General features: G+C 46.2%; 1 protein-coding gene across 1 annotated transcript in view; it reads right to left on the reverse strand.

Annotated features, from left to right (window-relative positions):
- Positions 1-10,501: 10,501 nt before the first annotated feature.
- Positions 10,502-15,259, reverse strand: part of MAPK13 (mitogen-activated protein kinase 13) — a 14,283-nt gene continuing 9,525 nt past the window's right edge. The window contains exons 8-9 of the mRNA XM_015421555.1: positions 12,026-12,202; positions 10,502-10,898 (exon numbers count right to left, since the gene is read on the reverse strand). Of these exons, the coding sequence (XP_015277041.1) occupies positions 10,819-10,898; positions 12,026-12,202 (257 nt within the window). The 3' untranslated portion in view covers positions 10,502-10,818. The remainder of the gene's footprint in view (positions 10,899-12,025; positions 12,203-15,259) is intronic.

The following is a 15,259-nucleotide window of genomic DNA, read 5'->3' on the forward strand; positions in this document are numbered from 1 at the left end:
ACATCCATCAAAGTGCCTTCTGTTATGTAAATATGGACAATATTTTCAGTGCTCCCAGTGGAATAATATGTAAGTAAAGCAAGCTCATTTCACATCTATGGGAGAAGTGATTCTTGGACCTTCCTAGATGATGGTACAGTACCCATTTTCCCATGAGTATTTTCTCTTAGTAATGTATAAAGTAAAGGTAAAGGTTCCCTTGCTTGAAAGCCAGTCGAGTCCGACTCTAGGGTTGCGGTGCTCATCTCCGTTTCAAAGCTGAAGAGCCAGCGCTGTCCGAAGACATTTCCGTGGTCATGTGGCCGGCATGACTAAACACTGAGGTGCACGGAACGCTGTTACCTTCCCACCGAAGTGGTACCTATTTATCTACTTGCAATTTCTTGCTTTCGAACTGCTAGGTTGGCAGGAGCTGGAACTAGAGACGGGAGCTCACTCCGTCATGCAGCAACCCGGGTCTCGAACTGCTGAACTACTGACCTCCCACAGCCTGCAGTTCAGCGTCTTAACCACTTGAGCCACCGCAGCTTCAATGTGGTGTCCCCCAGGGGGTGATCCTCTCCCCTATGTTATTTTACATCTATATGTGCCCTTTCGCCCAGCAGGTCCAGAGGTTAGGGCTGGGTTGTAATGTATACCATTAGCCATATGAAGCACTATCCCCAGCTCCATTTAGAAAGAGGCAGGGATAGACAGACTTTTGTTACTGTTGTTCGTTTACTGGAAATACCGTATGTGCTCAGGTGCTGGATTCAAACTGGGTTGTTCACTCTGTCCCCCTCCCTAATAGGCAGATTGTTTGAAGGGCTTCTAAATATTTGTCTGAATCAGCTATCAGTGTAGTTGAATGTAGTTTCAGCTTTTCATAAAAGTCATCCCAGGACTTCACTGCATCACTGTTACAGATTTATTTAGCAAAGTGAATGCAGAGGGGATCAGTATTGATGGCACAATATTTCTGAATAAATTAATGGAAAACTAACAATGTTTTCTTGGTTGGTTACTGTGAAACGGGTGAGGGAAAATAACAGTGCCGTGAACACTAAATACAAAGGACAAAGGTAACACGACAAGTTCAGCTGAATAAAGTGCCACAGAAATATTTTGAAGATAAATTAATGACATTAAAAATATAATTTGTGGTTGAGACACTTCCTTTCATTGACAATGATTTTGCTTTTTAGAAAATCTCAGGAGATCATACAGTGCAATTCCACATTAAAAGTCAAGGGATGTTTTTTGAAGAATAAGGGATTAATATATTAACTGCTCAGCCTTAATAGCTGGTGCCCTACTGTCAGAGCATTTGGGCACAAGGACACAGCAGAACAGCATGATCAGTCTTAGTGTTTTGAGGCTGATAAGTCTGCCTTGGCTGGTGTACAAGCTTAGAAACTTTTGCCAGCACATAATTTGGTGTGGAATCCTAAGAGTTACTTGGCTGGTGCTGGAACTCAAATGTTGGTGCAATTTAATGCCTGTGGCTGGGGGCCATCTCAGGCACCTGGCAGTATTGGAGGGCTGCAACTGTTTAAGTCATACTGGCAACAGGGCAGCGGACATGCAGAAGAGCAGGGCCAGAAGAAGGAAGCTGTGAGCTAGTTGCTATGGTGATGGCAAGGTGTCTTCCAAGCAGGAGAGACCCACATGTAACATGAGAGGCCAAAGAGGACTGGGGCATGTGCACAGCCTATCGTGAGGCATATAGGGGCAGGGAAGCAACCAATGTTCCCTCTAAGCTGTGAAGTCCTGTGAGCAAAAATTCTACTTTGTGAGCTACTGGCAATAAAATTGTGAGCAAGTAATTTGGCTGCTGCATAAATTAGTTTGCTCTGGAGCCCTCCTTACTGAGCTAAGATAAAAATGTGTGAGCCGGAGGCTAAAAAACTGTGAGCTAGCTCACACTAACTCAGCTTAGAGGGAACAGTGGAAGCAACATTCTGATTTCCCCTCAGTTTGCCAGGCAGCCCAGAGCCCAAGCTTTTGAAGGAGTGCAGATTAGCATTGTCCCTCTGCATCTGACCCTTATTTGTAAGAAGGGCATTTTGGACTACGATCATATGTGCATCCTTACAGCCTAATTGTTTTAGATATAACATTTAAAATGTTGCTTAATAGGATGAGGAGCAATATAAAATAAATATTTTTTAAATTAAAGAACTGAGAGAGTTCACGTCTATGATAGTGTGATGCCCACCTTGTGACACCTGCATTTATGAAAATAACAATAAACCAACTTCAAAAGAGATCATATTTGGAACAATAATTAAGCATATCCAACAACATTCAGGCCTGTTGTATTTGAGCAGACCAGGGTCTCATTCTTTCTGACTTGTGTCTAGCCAGTCCCTTGAAGATGCACCAACTTGTAGCTGTGCTCTGTGTTGGGATGTCCTTTACAGGAGTTTCTGGTATTCCTAAGATATTAATATACAGTTTCATAGAAAGGAAATGCTTCTCCCTGCAGCTTCAGGTCCTCCAGTCCCTCAGGGGGAATTGCGCCTTTTTTTTCCTTATAAGGAACACCCCAACTGTTAGATCGCGCTAACAAAGGACTCTTAGAGTGATTCAGCAAGTGATTCAGCTTTATTGGAAGTAACGAACAAGCACTCAACTCAGTAAGAAACCAGAACAGAAAACAGTGGGAGCTTATGCTCCTTTTAAACATAACCGGGCTAATGTAGCCACGCCTATTTACAAATAACAACCAATAAGATTGCTTGGTTAAAGACCAATGAGAAGCTTTCCCTCGCAGGGGAACAGTTCAGTTCTGATTGGTCGCTGTTACAAAGCGACCAATAGGAAGTTCGGTCAGAGGAGCCCTGGCTTGGCTCGAAGCTTAACATGGGTGTCTAATGAGGTGATTCATGTAACTGTGCCAATACATTACAATTCCTCCCCCCTAAGTTAAGCCATCATCCCATTCGTTTTTATTATTTACATACATGTAAAACGTGCCGTTGTACATTAACTGTTCAAAGATACCGTACTACAATCGTAGTCCTTGAGATAGGTCGGCATTTGCCGCGAGCGCTGGGACCTGCGGAGCGGTGCAGGCTCCATGGGCATACAAGGCTGCGAGCCCGTGTGGGGTTCAACACAGCCTGGTTCAGGCACCAACTCTGCTGGGGTTTCAGCCCCGCACTCAGGGGTCTGCCCTGACTCGGGGACAGTACCGGGCCTTTCGGTACTCACCGCCTGCTCTGGGGGTCTCCAGTCAACATCAGGGGGATCAGCCGTCGGAGAGTCAGCGCTGTCCTTAGCCCAACGTCTCCTTAACTGATCTAGGGGGCGCCGCCATATTCGACCGTCAGCTAACTGCACCACATACATTCGAGTACCCACAGAGTCGGATATAACCCCAGGAAGCCACAAGTGCCCGTTTGCATAATTTCGTGCGAAAACCTTGTCCCCTTTCTCAAACATGCGCACCTTCGGTTGCGCAGTGGTACGCTCGGACTGATCTTCTGATAAGTCTGGGTGCATACGGTTCAAACGGGTCGTGAGTCTCCGCCCCATTAACAATTCGGCCGGACTACGGCCTGTAGCACTACAGGGGGTGGTGTGCTGCAGCAAAAGAAAGGAGCCCAGCCTCTGGCTCCAGTCTCCCTCGTCCATTTTACTCAGGGCCTCTTTGGCCGTTCTGACCATCCGTTCGGCTTGGCCATTAGATGCCGGATGGAAAGGGGCCGAAGTCATTTGGCGGATGCCATTATTCGTGAGGAAGTATCTGAACTCCTCAGAAACAAATTGAGGCCCGTTGTCACTGACGATGACGTCAGGCAACCCGTGGGTGGCAAAAAGTCGGCGGAGCGCATGGATCACAGCAAGTGATGTGGTCGATTTCATATGCACGACCTCCAGCCATTTGGACATAGCGTCCACCACAATTAGGAACATTTGCCCTTGGAGAGGGCCAGCAAAATCTATATGCAATCTGGCCCAGGGTTTACCAGATGACTCCCAGCCTTGGGGTGTAGCTTGTGGGGGATCGGGTCTGACTTGCTGGCATTTGGGACACCCTCGTACCCATTCTTCGATCTCTTTGTCCAGCCCCGGCCACCAGACATACCCTCTGGCCAACGCTTTGGTGTGTACCATACCGGGGTGACCCTCGTGCAGCGACTCTAACACTCTCGTCCTGAGTTTGTCAGGAACCACCACCCTGTTCCCCCATAATACACAGCCCTTAGAAATGGATAGTTCATTTTGACGGCTTTTGTAAGGGCCGAACTCCGGTTCAACGCTTCCAACCGGCCACCCCCTCCAAACCCAGTTTAATACTCGGGACAGCACGCTATCCTTGGCCGTGTGTGCTGCAATGTCCCTGGATGATACCGGGGGTCGAGGAAGCTCCTCAATTGCCAAGACCTCACAGGCGGGGGCAGGGTCTGCGCCAATGTCCGGCACCGGGCACCGGCTGAGGGCATCCGCATGCCCAATCGCTTTCCCAGGCCGGTGCTCTAAGTCAAAATCATAAGCCTGCAAAAATATCGCCCATCTAAGCATGCGTGGGGACATGATGTTTGGCAATTGCTTATCGGGCGCAAAAATCCCCAGTAGCGGCTTGTGGTCAGTGACCAGCAAAAATCGTCTGCCAAAAATAAAATCATGGAACTTTTTGACAGCCGCTACCAACGCCAGACCCTCCTTGTCTATCTGGGCATAGTTCCGCTCTGCCGCAGATAGTGATCTAGAATAAAAAGCGATAGGCGCTTCGCTCCCATCAGGCATCAGATGGCTTAAAACTGCGCCTACTCCAAACGGTGAAGCGTCAGCAGCTAACACCAGGAGCTTGTGTTCATCATAATGCGTGAGTACGGCATTAGATGTCAGCAGCTCCTTGACTCCCACAAAAGCCTTTTCCTCGGCCTGCCCCCACTTCCATTTTGCCTCCTTGTGCAAAAGCGCGTGCAAAGGGGCCGCCACTGATGCCTTATGCGGTAAAAACGCATGATAAAAATTCAGGAGTCCTAAAAAGGATTGGAGCTCCTTCTTACTCACCGGCCTGGGGGCGTTTTGGATTGCAGATACCTTCTCATCCGTGGGGTGGACTCCCTCTGCGTCAATGCGAAACCCCAGGAAGTCCACACTTTCCACCCCGAGCGTGCATTTTGAGCGCTTAACTCTGAGGCCGGCATTTTGAAAACGCCTGAGGACCTCTTTAACCCGGTCCAGTAGTTCCTGTTCAGACCCGCCCGCAATCAGCACGTCGTCAAAATAGGGCACTGTGCCAGGTACCCCCCTTAGTAGACGTTCCATGAGGCCCTGAAAAATCCCAGGTGCTACGTTGACCCCGAATTGCAGCCTGTTCACTTTAAAAGCCCCTTGGTGGGTTACAATTGTTTGGGCCTCGGCAGCCTCCGGGGTGACAGGCAACTGCTGGTATGCCTGGGCCAGGTCAAATTTGGCGAAAATCTTGCCACCCCCCAGGGAAGCCAAAATGTGGCTTATTACCGGGACCGGGTACGAATGTTGCTGCAGCGCCTTGTTAATCGTACATTTGTAATCGGCGCATAGTCGTATGGACCCATCTGATTTGACAGGGGTTACGATCGGGGTCTCCCATTTGCTGTATGGTACTGGCTCTAAAACCCCTTGCTCAACTAGTTTGTCAATCTCTTTTTCCACCTTATGTTTGAGAGACACAGGTACTTTCCGATACTTCAACCTAATAGGTTTGACTGACGGATCTAAGTCAAACGCAACCGGGGGGCCCTTGTACCTTCCCAACCCTTCGGCAAATACATCAGGGAACAGGTCGTACAGCATGCCCCATTTATTTTCAGACATCCTGTTAATCCCAGAAATACCGATGCCCAATGGCTCAAACCAATCTAACCCTAGCAGGTTAACCCGGTCTCCCTCTGCAATCAGGAATGACAGTTTAACACATTTCCCCTTATACTCAACAGTAACAGAGTCCCGTCCGGCCAAGGGAATTCGGTTGCCCTGGAAGTCGGACACTCTGGTTCCCGCAGGCTGGAGCCGCCGCCGGCTTCGGTTCGGGAACAACTGGCGCCAGGACGCGGCAGAAATCACCGTCACGGACGATCCTGAGTCCACCTCCATTGTACAGGGTCGGCCGTCGAGGAGTGGAGTCACGGTGATCTTGCCCTGGCTGCTGGTGCGATTTACGGCCGATGCGCTCGACAAGGTCGCCGTCAACTGGCAGCTTGCTTCCGATGCTGAGGAACGGGTCTTGCCTTGGGTGCTGACTGGAGTGCCCCTCTGCGCTGACCGGTTGTTAGTTGAGGGATCCTTCTTCGCTGATCTGCAGACTCTGGCCAGATGACCACGCCGCCCACACGCTCTGCAGTCGACATCACGAGCCCAACAGGAGCCGCGCTGGTGCTTCCCGCCACAACCGGAGCAAGGCTTGACGTTGGTAGTCTTCGCTGGGGTCCGCTTGCCTCGAACCGCGTTGACGTCATCATCCGCGTCTTCGCCCTCGCTGTCTCGTTGAGCGTGTATACTGGGCTCTGCCACCCGCTGGCGGACCTCCTTCGTGGACTTCTCCGCTGCTTCCGCGGCCACGGCCTCTTCGTAGGCCACTGCCCAGGTCAGGGTGGTGCGGGCGAACAGCCTCTGTTGCAGCCTTTCATCTTTGAGACCGCAGACGAGACGGTCTCTGAGGGCTTCCTCCACGTTGTGGAAATTACATGGCCGTGCGGCTTTGCGAAGGGCCGCCACGAAATCTGCGATGGTCTCGCCTCCGGCCTGGTTCCGCTTGTAAAAAGCGTGCCGGCAGGCGATCTCCGACGGTTGTGGAGAATAGTGAGCCTTAAGCTTCTCCGTGATGTCAGCGTAGGTGACAGTCTTTATATCAGTTGGGGCCACCAACGACCTGGCTATGTCGAAGGTCCCCTTCCCGCAGGAACTCAGGAGGCATGCTCGTTTCTTCGCCTCATCGGTGATGTCGTGGGTCTCCAGATGGAACTCGAACCTGGACAGGTAGGAGTCCCAGTCTTCTGAGGAGGGTTCGAAGCACTCGAACTTCTGGCTTCCAGCCATCGTGGGAGACTTGGGCACCGGAGCTGGTGGCGCCTCCGCCGGATCGGCTGCTGTGCTCTGCTCGCTTTCTTCCGAGTCCGAAGTGTGGATGTCCGCAGGGCTGCCTACCTGCTCTAACATCCCATCCTCGTCGCCAATTGTTAGATCGCGCTAACAAAGGACTCTTAGAGTGATTCAGCAAGTGATTCAGCTTTATTGGAAGTAACGAACAAGCACTCAACTCAGTAAGAAACCAGAACAGAAAACAGTGGGAGCTTATGCTCCTTTTAAACATAACCGGGCTAATGTAGCCACGCCTATTTACAAATAACAACCAATAAGATTGCTTGGTTAAAGACCAATGAGAAGCTTTCCCTCGCAGGGGAACAGTTCAGTTCTGATTGGTCGCTGTTACAAAGCGACCAATAGGAAGTTCGGTCAGAGGAGCCCTGGCTTGGCTCGAAGCTTAACATGGGTGTCTAATGAGGTGATTCATGTAACTGTGCCAATACATTACACCAACCCTTTAACTCCCTCTAGTGTACTCAGGGTTACACATGCGGTTTATAGAAGTCCATATATTTAAAGGTGTAAAATTCATGGACCTATCGGAGACCAAACTTATATGTTAATCAAAAGGACACAGCTTTCTTTTATTCCAAAGGGTTTGCTCAGCTCTGCCTTGCTACAGTACAACCACAAATGGACTTTCTCTACTGCTGCATTGGTTTTTTGGGGGGGAGGGGGAGACAGCACCATGCTCCCTCCATCACAGCTCCCCACAATGTGAAGCCTGGCATCCACCAGGCTCAGTGCGGTGATTGATGCACCTTAAAGAGCTGCATACAAGCCAACTGATCAAAGGCAGCTTGTCCTTTAAGAACTTGGGAGTCACTGACAGCTGGGCCTTTGACAGCCAGCTGTCTGACAATCAACTATTCAGAAGCTTTACCTGAGTGTGCTGAAAGGGAGTAACAAGAAATGGCTCAGGAGAAGCTATTGGTTCTTCATAGGCTGGGCCACACCCCTGTAAGGCTTCTGGCTAGAGCAAGACCACTGGGATCTGGCTAGGGCCTTCAAAAGGCTTCACGGAGGAGGCCAAGGAGGATGGACAAGCTTTGGTTCCCAGCACAGAAGGGAGTAGAAGTAGGGGGAAGAAGGTGGATTAGAGTAGTACCCAACTCTGTGACCATCTCTTGTCTGAGGCTATGGGAAGGTACTTCAGCTGAATTATATCCTGATGCATGGTGGCTGGGATTCCTACAATTTTCTTACCTGAAATGTTGTAATCTGTTCATGAAGCATCTGTGGCAACTAATGAAGCCCAAAATGTTGCCAACCCATGAAGGTTTAGGACTACCATGCTCAAAACCAGGGACAGGAGAATTCTAGTCTGCTCTGGCATGTTTTGTCCACTTTCTATCTACAGGCAAGGCTTTCTAAATGCATCTTCCATTGGTTGTTGTAGATTTTCTGGGCTAAATGCATCTTCCTTTGGCTTGGGTATTCCTTCTGAGCTGTGCCACAGGCTGGCCAGCTACTTTTTGGACAACAACCACTTCAAATGCCGTGAGAAGCCTCTTGCTTTTGGCAGCAACCAGATCTTGTGAAGCAAGACTTTCCTTTCCTGTTTCTTTGCTGCTTGTAATGTCAAAGAAAGGGATGAAGTGCTAAGAAGTTATGAAAATTAGGTATGTTAACTTAGGACACACAGTTTGCATAAGCAGTGTATGTAATTTGGATACTATGCAAATTGCTCTGACATGACTTTGGACTTTGAAACCTTCTTTTGGTTTGTTTATGACTCATTAGAATTCATGATGCTACAAGCCTTACCCTCTGTTTTCATCAGAAGAAACAAGTTAAAGGGAGTTATGTCATCTGTTCAGTTCTCCACTGCCTCTGTTTGCATTTATTTTGATTTTTTTCCTTCACAATCCCAAGGTTAGAACATGTTCCAAATATATAACAGCTGAACAAAGTTGCTAATGGACATTTTAATGGCTGTAATCATTCTTTTTTCCTTTACAAGTATCTGTCATCCATAATCATTCAGCTTATTTTTTCTTTAAAAGTATTTATTATCAGTATATCTAATTCTTAACACGGCCCCATCTGTGGAACTTAAATCCAAAGACAGAGGCCATGGACAGACAAGAGAGAGTTTTTACAAACCTGATAAAAGTCTCAAGTGTGCAAAATCTGAAATCTAAAAATAAAAATTGGGGGATTAAAACCCTCCAAAATGATAGAAACAGCACCTGTAGCTTTTAAGAAACAAATGCTCTCAGTGGCCATTGCTTAGACAACTACAGCAGTATTGCCAGACTTCAAGCCTAGGTTTCTGTCACCAGAAGGTAGGTAACAAGGCCCTTTTGTCCTTTGAGGGAGGACTTATCAGGGACGGGCCCAGCAGCAGCCACCAGGCAACTTGCTACCATGCGACTTACATGACTCACCAAGGCCTGGCCACTTGCTACTGTTCAACTGCAGCCACCCTATGAAAGCCAGTGTGGTGTAGTGGGTAGACCTGCAGACTAGGATCCGGAGATGCAAGTTCAGATTCCTATTCTGCCGTGGAGTTCACTGATTGACCTCAGGCCAGTCACACATTCTCAGCCTAATGTACCTCACAGGGTTGTTGTGATGATAAAATGGAGGTGAAGCAAAAGATGTCAGCTGCTTTTGATCCCCATTGTGGAGAAAATGAGATACTCCCCCCCCCATTTACTGTGGATGATTGCCATACTAATCCAACAGTTGCCTATAAAATGCTGGTTTTCTGTCAGCCTCTGCACATGTGGGAGCTAGTTGTCATCCTGTTTCTAGTCTGCATGCTAAGGCCTGATTGATGCTTGGTTCTCATATTTATGAGGCTGTCGCATGAGTGTGAAATGGATCCCCCAAGTCCTGCTGATGCACATAGAACTGAGTGGGATTTTGCCACTCCCCTATCTTTACCTTCTGTGTCCTTTTCCTCTCTGCATATGATTGATAAAAGCCTTTCATGGTAAAGTTCTACTGTGCTGAGTTACTTTGCTAGCACAACATTCCCTCTCCCCCACCCTGGGGCGATGAAAGAATTTTCAATATTGAACTAGCAACAAGTGCCATTGTATATGATCAGATCCACTTTTTGGCCTGTCTTATAAAGCCATAAACTATGCCCACATACAATCTAGAATAGCCATACCATAGTTCACACTTGCAAAGTATTTTCTTTTGGGGCACTTCTAGAATACTTCTGAATAAATAAACCACTTGCATATCTGCACTTTAAAAACATATTCTGTTTTTAAGAGTGGCCAGATGCATGAATACTGAGTGATCCAAAATCAAAGACACTTTAAAGTCTGCAAGATTTTGCCCCTGTTCTTTGGGACTCTGTAAGTAAAATTGTTGCTTTCTTATTACATTTTATTTTATTCCTACAAATATTTCATGCATTATGCCTTTTAACCTGCAAGAATCATAATCTTCCTGTTTTTTGGTCCCAAGAAGGCTGGAGAAGACTGGAAGCTGCATCAGAGCTTTTTTAAACAGGTAGAGAATCAGCTACGAGATATATACAGAAGGAAGTAGCCAGGAGGCCGCAGTTCTATCACAAAGGGCTTTAATGAGAAGCATATTCATTACTGGCATTGAAAGATGTTCCTGGTACAGTTCTGGCTTTCACGTGAAGGTTGAACTCTATGTGCTCAGTGTCCTTGCGTTCCCCACATTGTAGACCTTTTCATGTTAGTGAATATCTGTTGCTTGCTGGGTTCAAGACACCGATTAACATTCATTCATGCAAAGGGTGTCTCACACTGGACATGCCCAAGCCTACAACGTCATACCACTTCTTCTTTTGGAGTCTTTCCTTACAATTGGGCTGAATGAAAGTATTTCACTGAAAGTATGCCCTTGAAAGAGAAACAAATGACATGAGGCTTTAGCTTTTAATTAGTGTGTGATGTTATAACATGACATTGAAGGATTCCAAAGAGAAAGTGAATATAACAAAAGGTCAGATGGATGTCAACCCTTTTATGGTTCATACCCTTTCAAAAACCCTGAAACTATAGAATTATGCATCTAAGAATTCTGTTTCTATAAAAGCTGGGGGGGTGGGGGGAGACATTCATTTAAGTCTGATTCTCAAGTACTTCCAAAGTAATTAAGCAGAATTTAGACAAGGGCATTTGCAAAATTTGTACAAATGAAGGCATTGGGCTTATTTGGCATACAAACTAATTTAGACTATAATCTCATACCAGTTTTCTAAGAAGTCTGAAACAAGGAAAGAAAATGCAATTGGTGCCAAAGATGTAGTGGTTGATGCCGGGTGTGTGTGTGTGTGTGTGTGTGTGCTTTGGGGAAGGCAATAAACAAAAATAGATTTCCAAGATAAGTGGAAAGAGCAAAAGGTGTGTTGTGAAACATGGGAGCCAATGATAGTGGAAATCAAAACAAAGCAATATGGTACATTCCAGAGATAGCCATTTTAGTCTGTTGCAGTAAAAACAAAAAAGGATTCTTGTGGCACCTTAAAGACTAAGGCTGCAGTCAAACATTGTGGCAAACGTCTGTTTGTTCATGAAAGGTCCAGCCCTGGCTAGCTGCTGTGCTGACTTTCACTCTCCCCCCCCCCCCCAATGCAGAGCACGGTTGAAGTTTTCCTGTTTTTGGAATTAAATTCCAGTTTGCCATGATGTCTGAATGTAAATACCTGGGCAAAATGGGGGTTGATTCTGTACTACAAGGCAGGATGAAGCCAGGTTTGTGCTTGTCACAAACAAGTCAGTGGAGACGTCTTGTGTAACAAATTTTAGCAAGCTCATTCATTGAAACTCCTGGCCCATGCTGCTGGTAATTATAGGAATGAGCCCAATGCAGGTTGTGAATTCTCAAGTCTGGCTTTCTGCATTCATTAGAAAAGTACCTGCCTTTCCCTGGGGCAACTCCTTCACTCTTAGCTGTGTGCTTTATCTGCAGCAAAGGAGAGTCTGATTCTGGCAGTCTTTATGCAAAGCTATCCGGTCAAACTTACTTTTCCATTCATTTATTGTAAGCTTTTCACCCTCCAGAGAATCATCATAGGAGTGTTGTGCTTCTGTCTCTTCCTCAATATCTCTGAACCGGTCAAAATATGGGTGGGCCAGAGCTTGCGTGGCTGTGGGACGCCTTTCCACATCCAGCTGCAACATCTTGTCAAGCAAGTCCACTGCTGCAAGATAAGAGGGCAGTATTGTTTGGTAAACAGTAGAACAACTTTTATGGACATTGAGGCTGAGAAACCAAAACTGATGCACAGCTCTGAGGTGCTTTCCCAGCTCCGGTTGTAATGGCTCATCAAGCCAATGCAACACGGATTTCCTTATTATACCATCCTCTCTGGCAAGAGCTCATAACAGCATACATTAGATTCCCTGACAAACTCTCGCTGAGGTGCTGGGTAAAATGTAGGAGAGGAGAATGATGTCAGCTGCTTTAGAACCCCTTTGGGAAGGAAGGCAGCGAACAAATAAGTCCCAGACATGCTTATTTCCATGGATATAGATGTCTGATAGGTAGCCACCATGTTAGTCTGTCTGTAGCAGTAGAAAAGAGCAAGAGTCCAACAGCATCTTAAAGACTAACAAAATTTGTGCCAGGGTATGAACAGGGTATCTAAAGAAGTGAGCAGTGACTCACAAAAGCTCATACCCTGCCACAAATGTTGTTAGTCCTTAAGGTGCTACTAGACTCATGCTTACTTCTAAATATTGAGCTATATCAAATTTATTCAGACCATTCCCTGATTTAGATCAATTAGTTTAGGCTCTAAAAAGACCCTGAAAGATAGCAAGTTGGACATCAGTATCACAACTTGACAGAAGTGATTTCCATCAGATTTTCCCTTTCCCAACAGCAGTCTGCACCAGTGTTCCCTCTAAGCTGAGTTAGTGTGAGCTAGCTCACAGTTTTTTAGCCTCCACTCATGCATTTTTGTCTTGGCTCAGGAAGGATGGCTCCAGAGCAAACTAATTTATGCAGTAGCCAAAGTGCTTGCTCGCAACTTTAATGCCAGTAGCTCACAAAGTAGAATTTTTGCTCACAAGACTCCACAGCTTAGAGGGAGCGTTGGTCTGCACTCTCAAATGCTACTGCTAAGGACTGGGGAACCTTCCAGAACAGTATATCATGTGGCATACAAGTTGCCATGATGAGACAGTTTTGGAAGGAATTCCCCTCCCACCCTGTTCCATGAACAATATAACACTGCATTAAGAGAGATCATGTTCATGGAAAATGGAAAACAATTTCTTCCAAGTCCTCCTCTTCATTGCAACCTCTGTGCTGCATAGCATCTTGTGTTTTTTGGAGGGGGGACACCTCTAACAGTTTGCCCATAACTGGGTAGCTGTGTTGAATTGGGCTGAGAATCTAATAGTATTTATTTAAAAAATAAAACTGCCTCAGGTATTTTTAAACTTCATTTAAATGTTCACAAGTAGTATTGTGAACTTAGATCTTTTCTGAAAATTATGATGTAGTACTGAACTGAAACAAGTTAGAGGTTGTGTGCACAAATATTTTCCTGCATGTGGTTAGTTCCATATAACCTTGCATAGATGCTGATGCAGAGCTACATAATGTGTGAACTTGAAGATAGCAGGTACAGCCAGCAGCAATTTCTGTGACAGCTGGAAAAAGTACCACCACAGTCAAGGGAATTGCTGCTGACTACACCAATGATCCATTGGTTCACCCAGACTTCATTCCTCTGTACAATTACATATCCAGAGAGATTAAGTTTTATGGGAACCCAAAAGAAATTGTGTACTCAAACTGTAATGACAGGAAATATTATTAAGTCTTGTAGATTACATGATAGCAAATGTGGCAAACAGAGAGAAGCTACAAATGCAGATGTCACTAAGACAACTAAATTATAATAGGCTTGGAAACAGGAAGACAGGAAACCCCAAAGGTACCTAATCTGTCAAAGCTGTTTCCTTGTCAGTACATTGTCTATCTGGAAATGCTGAGCTTATTCTCATATGCAGCCTAATGGGGAAGGGGTGGGGTGGGAGGATAACAGGGGAGATTCATTTGCTGCTTAGTTCCAGTTGACAGCTGTATGTATGAAACATTTCAGTGTCTTGACATAAAAGCCATAAAAGGAAACTTCGGCCCTGGTCTACACATGCCACAAGCTAGAATCTTTCACTCTGATGCACTCTTGTTTTCTTTTAATTTGCAGGATGTTTTCAAATGGGCACATTCCAAATGCAACTGTCCCCTTGTACATCTTGAAGAGGTACAGCCCATGACTGTACCATGCATGTGTAGGCCACATAAATAGAGCCTCTAGCTTCCTTCTGCCTGTCCTGCAGCTCCAGTGCCTTAGATGTCAGGCCCAAAGAAGAACAATAGAGAGAAAGGGCTTTTGCATTTACTTGACCAAGGAGCAGTAATTTAAAAAAAGTCACTTGCTTTGCTGATTAACCTTAGAAAAGTTCAAGAAGAGCTTTCACACTAGAAAGCCAGTGTGGACAACACTGCAGTTTGGACAGTCTGTAATAAATAGCATTGCTACAGCATCCCTTTGTTTGTAATCACATTGGCCTTGGATGTCTGCAAGTACATCTCAGCATAGTGCACATGACTGGCCTATGCAGGGAGGGAGAGTGGGTAAGCCTATGATTGCTGCCATCACTGTCATGGCCTGTGTCCAATCAGAGGAGACCCTGTGCCTTCACTAGTACCACAGGGCCACTTGGCTTAGCCTGCTGTGGGCTGCCAGTGGTTCCCTAGGGCAGTGGCCCACTGGGAATGCTCCCAGTAAGTCAAAAGGGCCAGTCCCTTGCATAATAACAACTAACTAGTTCAACTAGCTGGGACAAAGAAGTTGTGTCAAGAATGTCCCTTTTGTCTATTCCATTGTTTGTTTTTCCGTGGGGTATCAGATGTTTCCAGCTTGTAGCACTAAACAGGTGCAAATCAAAGGACAAGAAGAACAAACAACTCCTGGGCTGCATGTTATCAGCAAGGAAAAGAACTAACTAGTGCAGATGTAAGCTTGGCAGATACAGTCCTATGGATTGAAAATGCTCACCGGCACTAGTTATTCCTGAATTTAAAAATTCATGTGAATGCAGTTTGGCAAGTATTGCATGTTGCTCCTGCAGCTGCTTCCAGCTACTCCCTTTGCACAGATGTCACAACAAAACGACAAACTTATTCAAAGCACCAATCACCCACAAGACTACACAATGAAGTGTAGGAAGGAGTGTGATTT

Source organism: Gekko japonicus, unplaced genomic scaffold (assembly GCF_001447785.1).
Source record: "Gekko japonicus isolate JY-2015 unplaced genomic scaffold, Gekko_japonicus_V1.1 scaffold1371, whole genome shotgun sequence".
NCBI lineage: Eukaryota > Metazoa > Chordata > Lepidosauria > Squamata > Gekkonidae > Gekko > Gekko japonicus.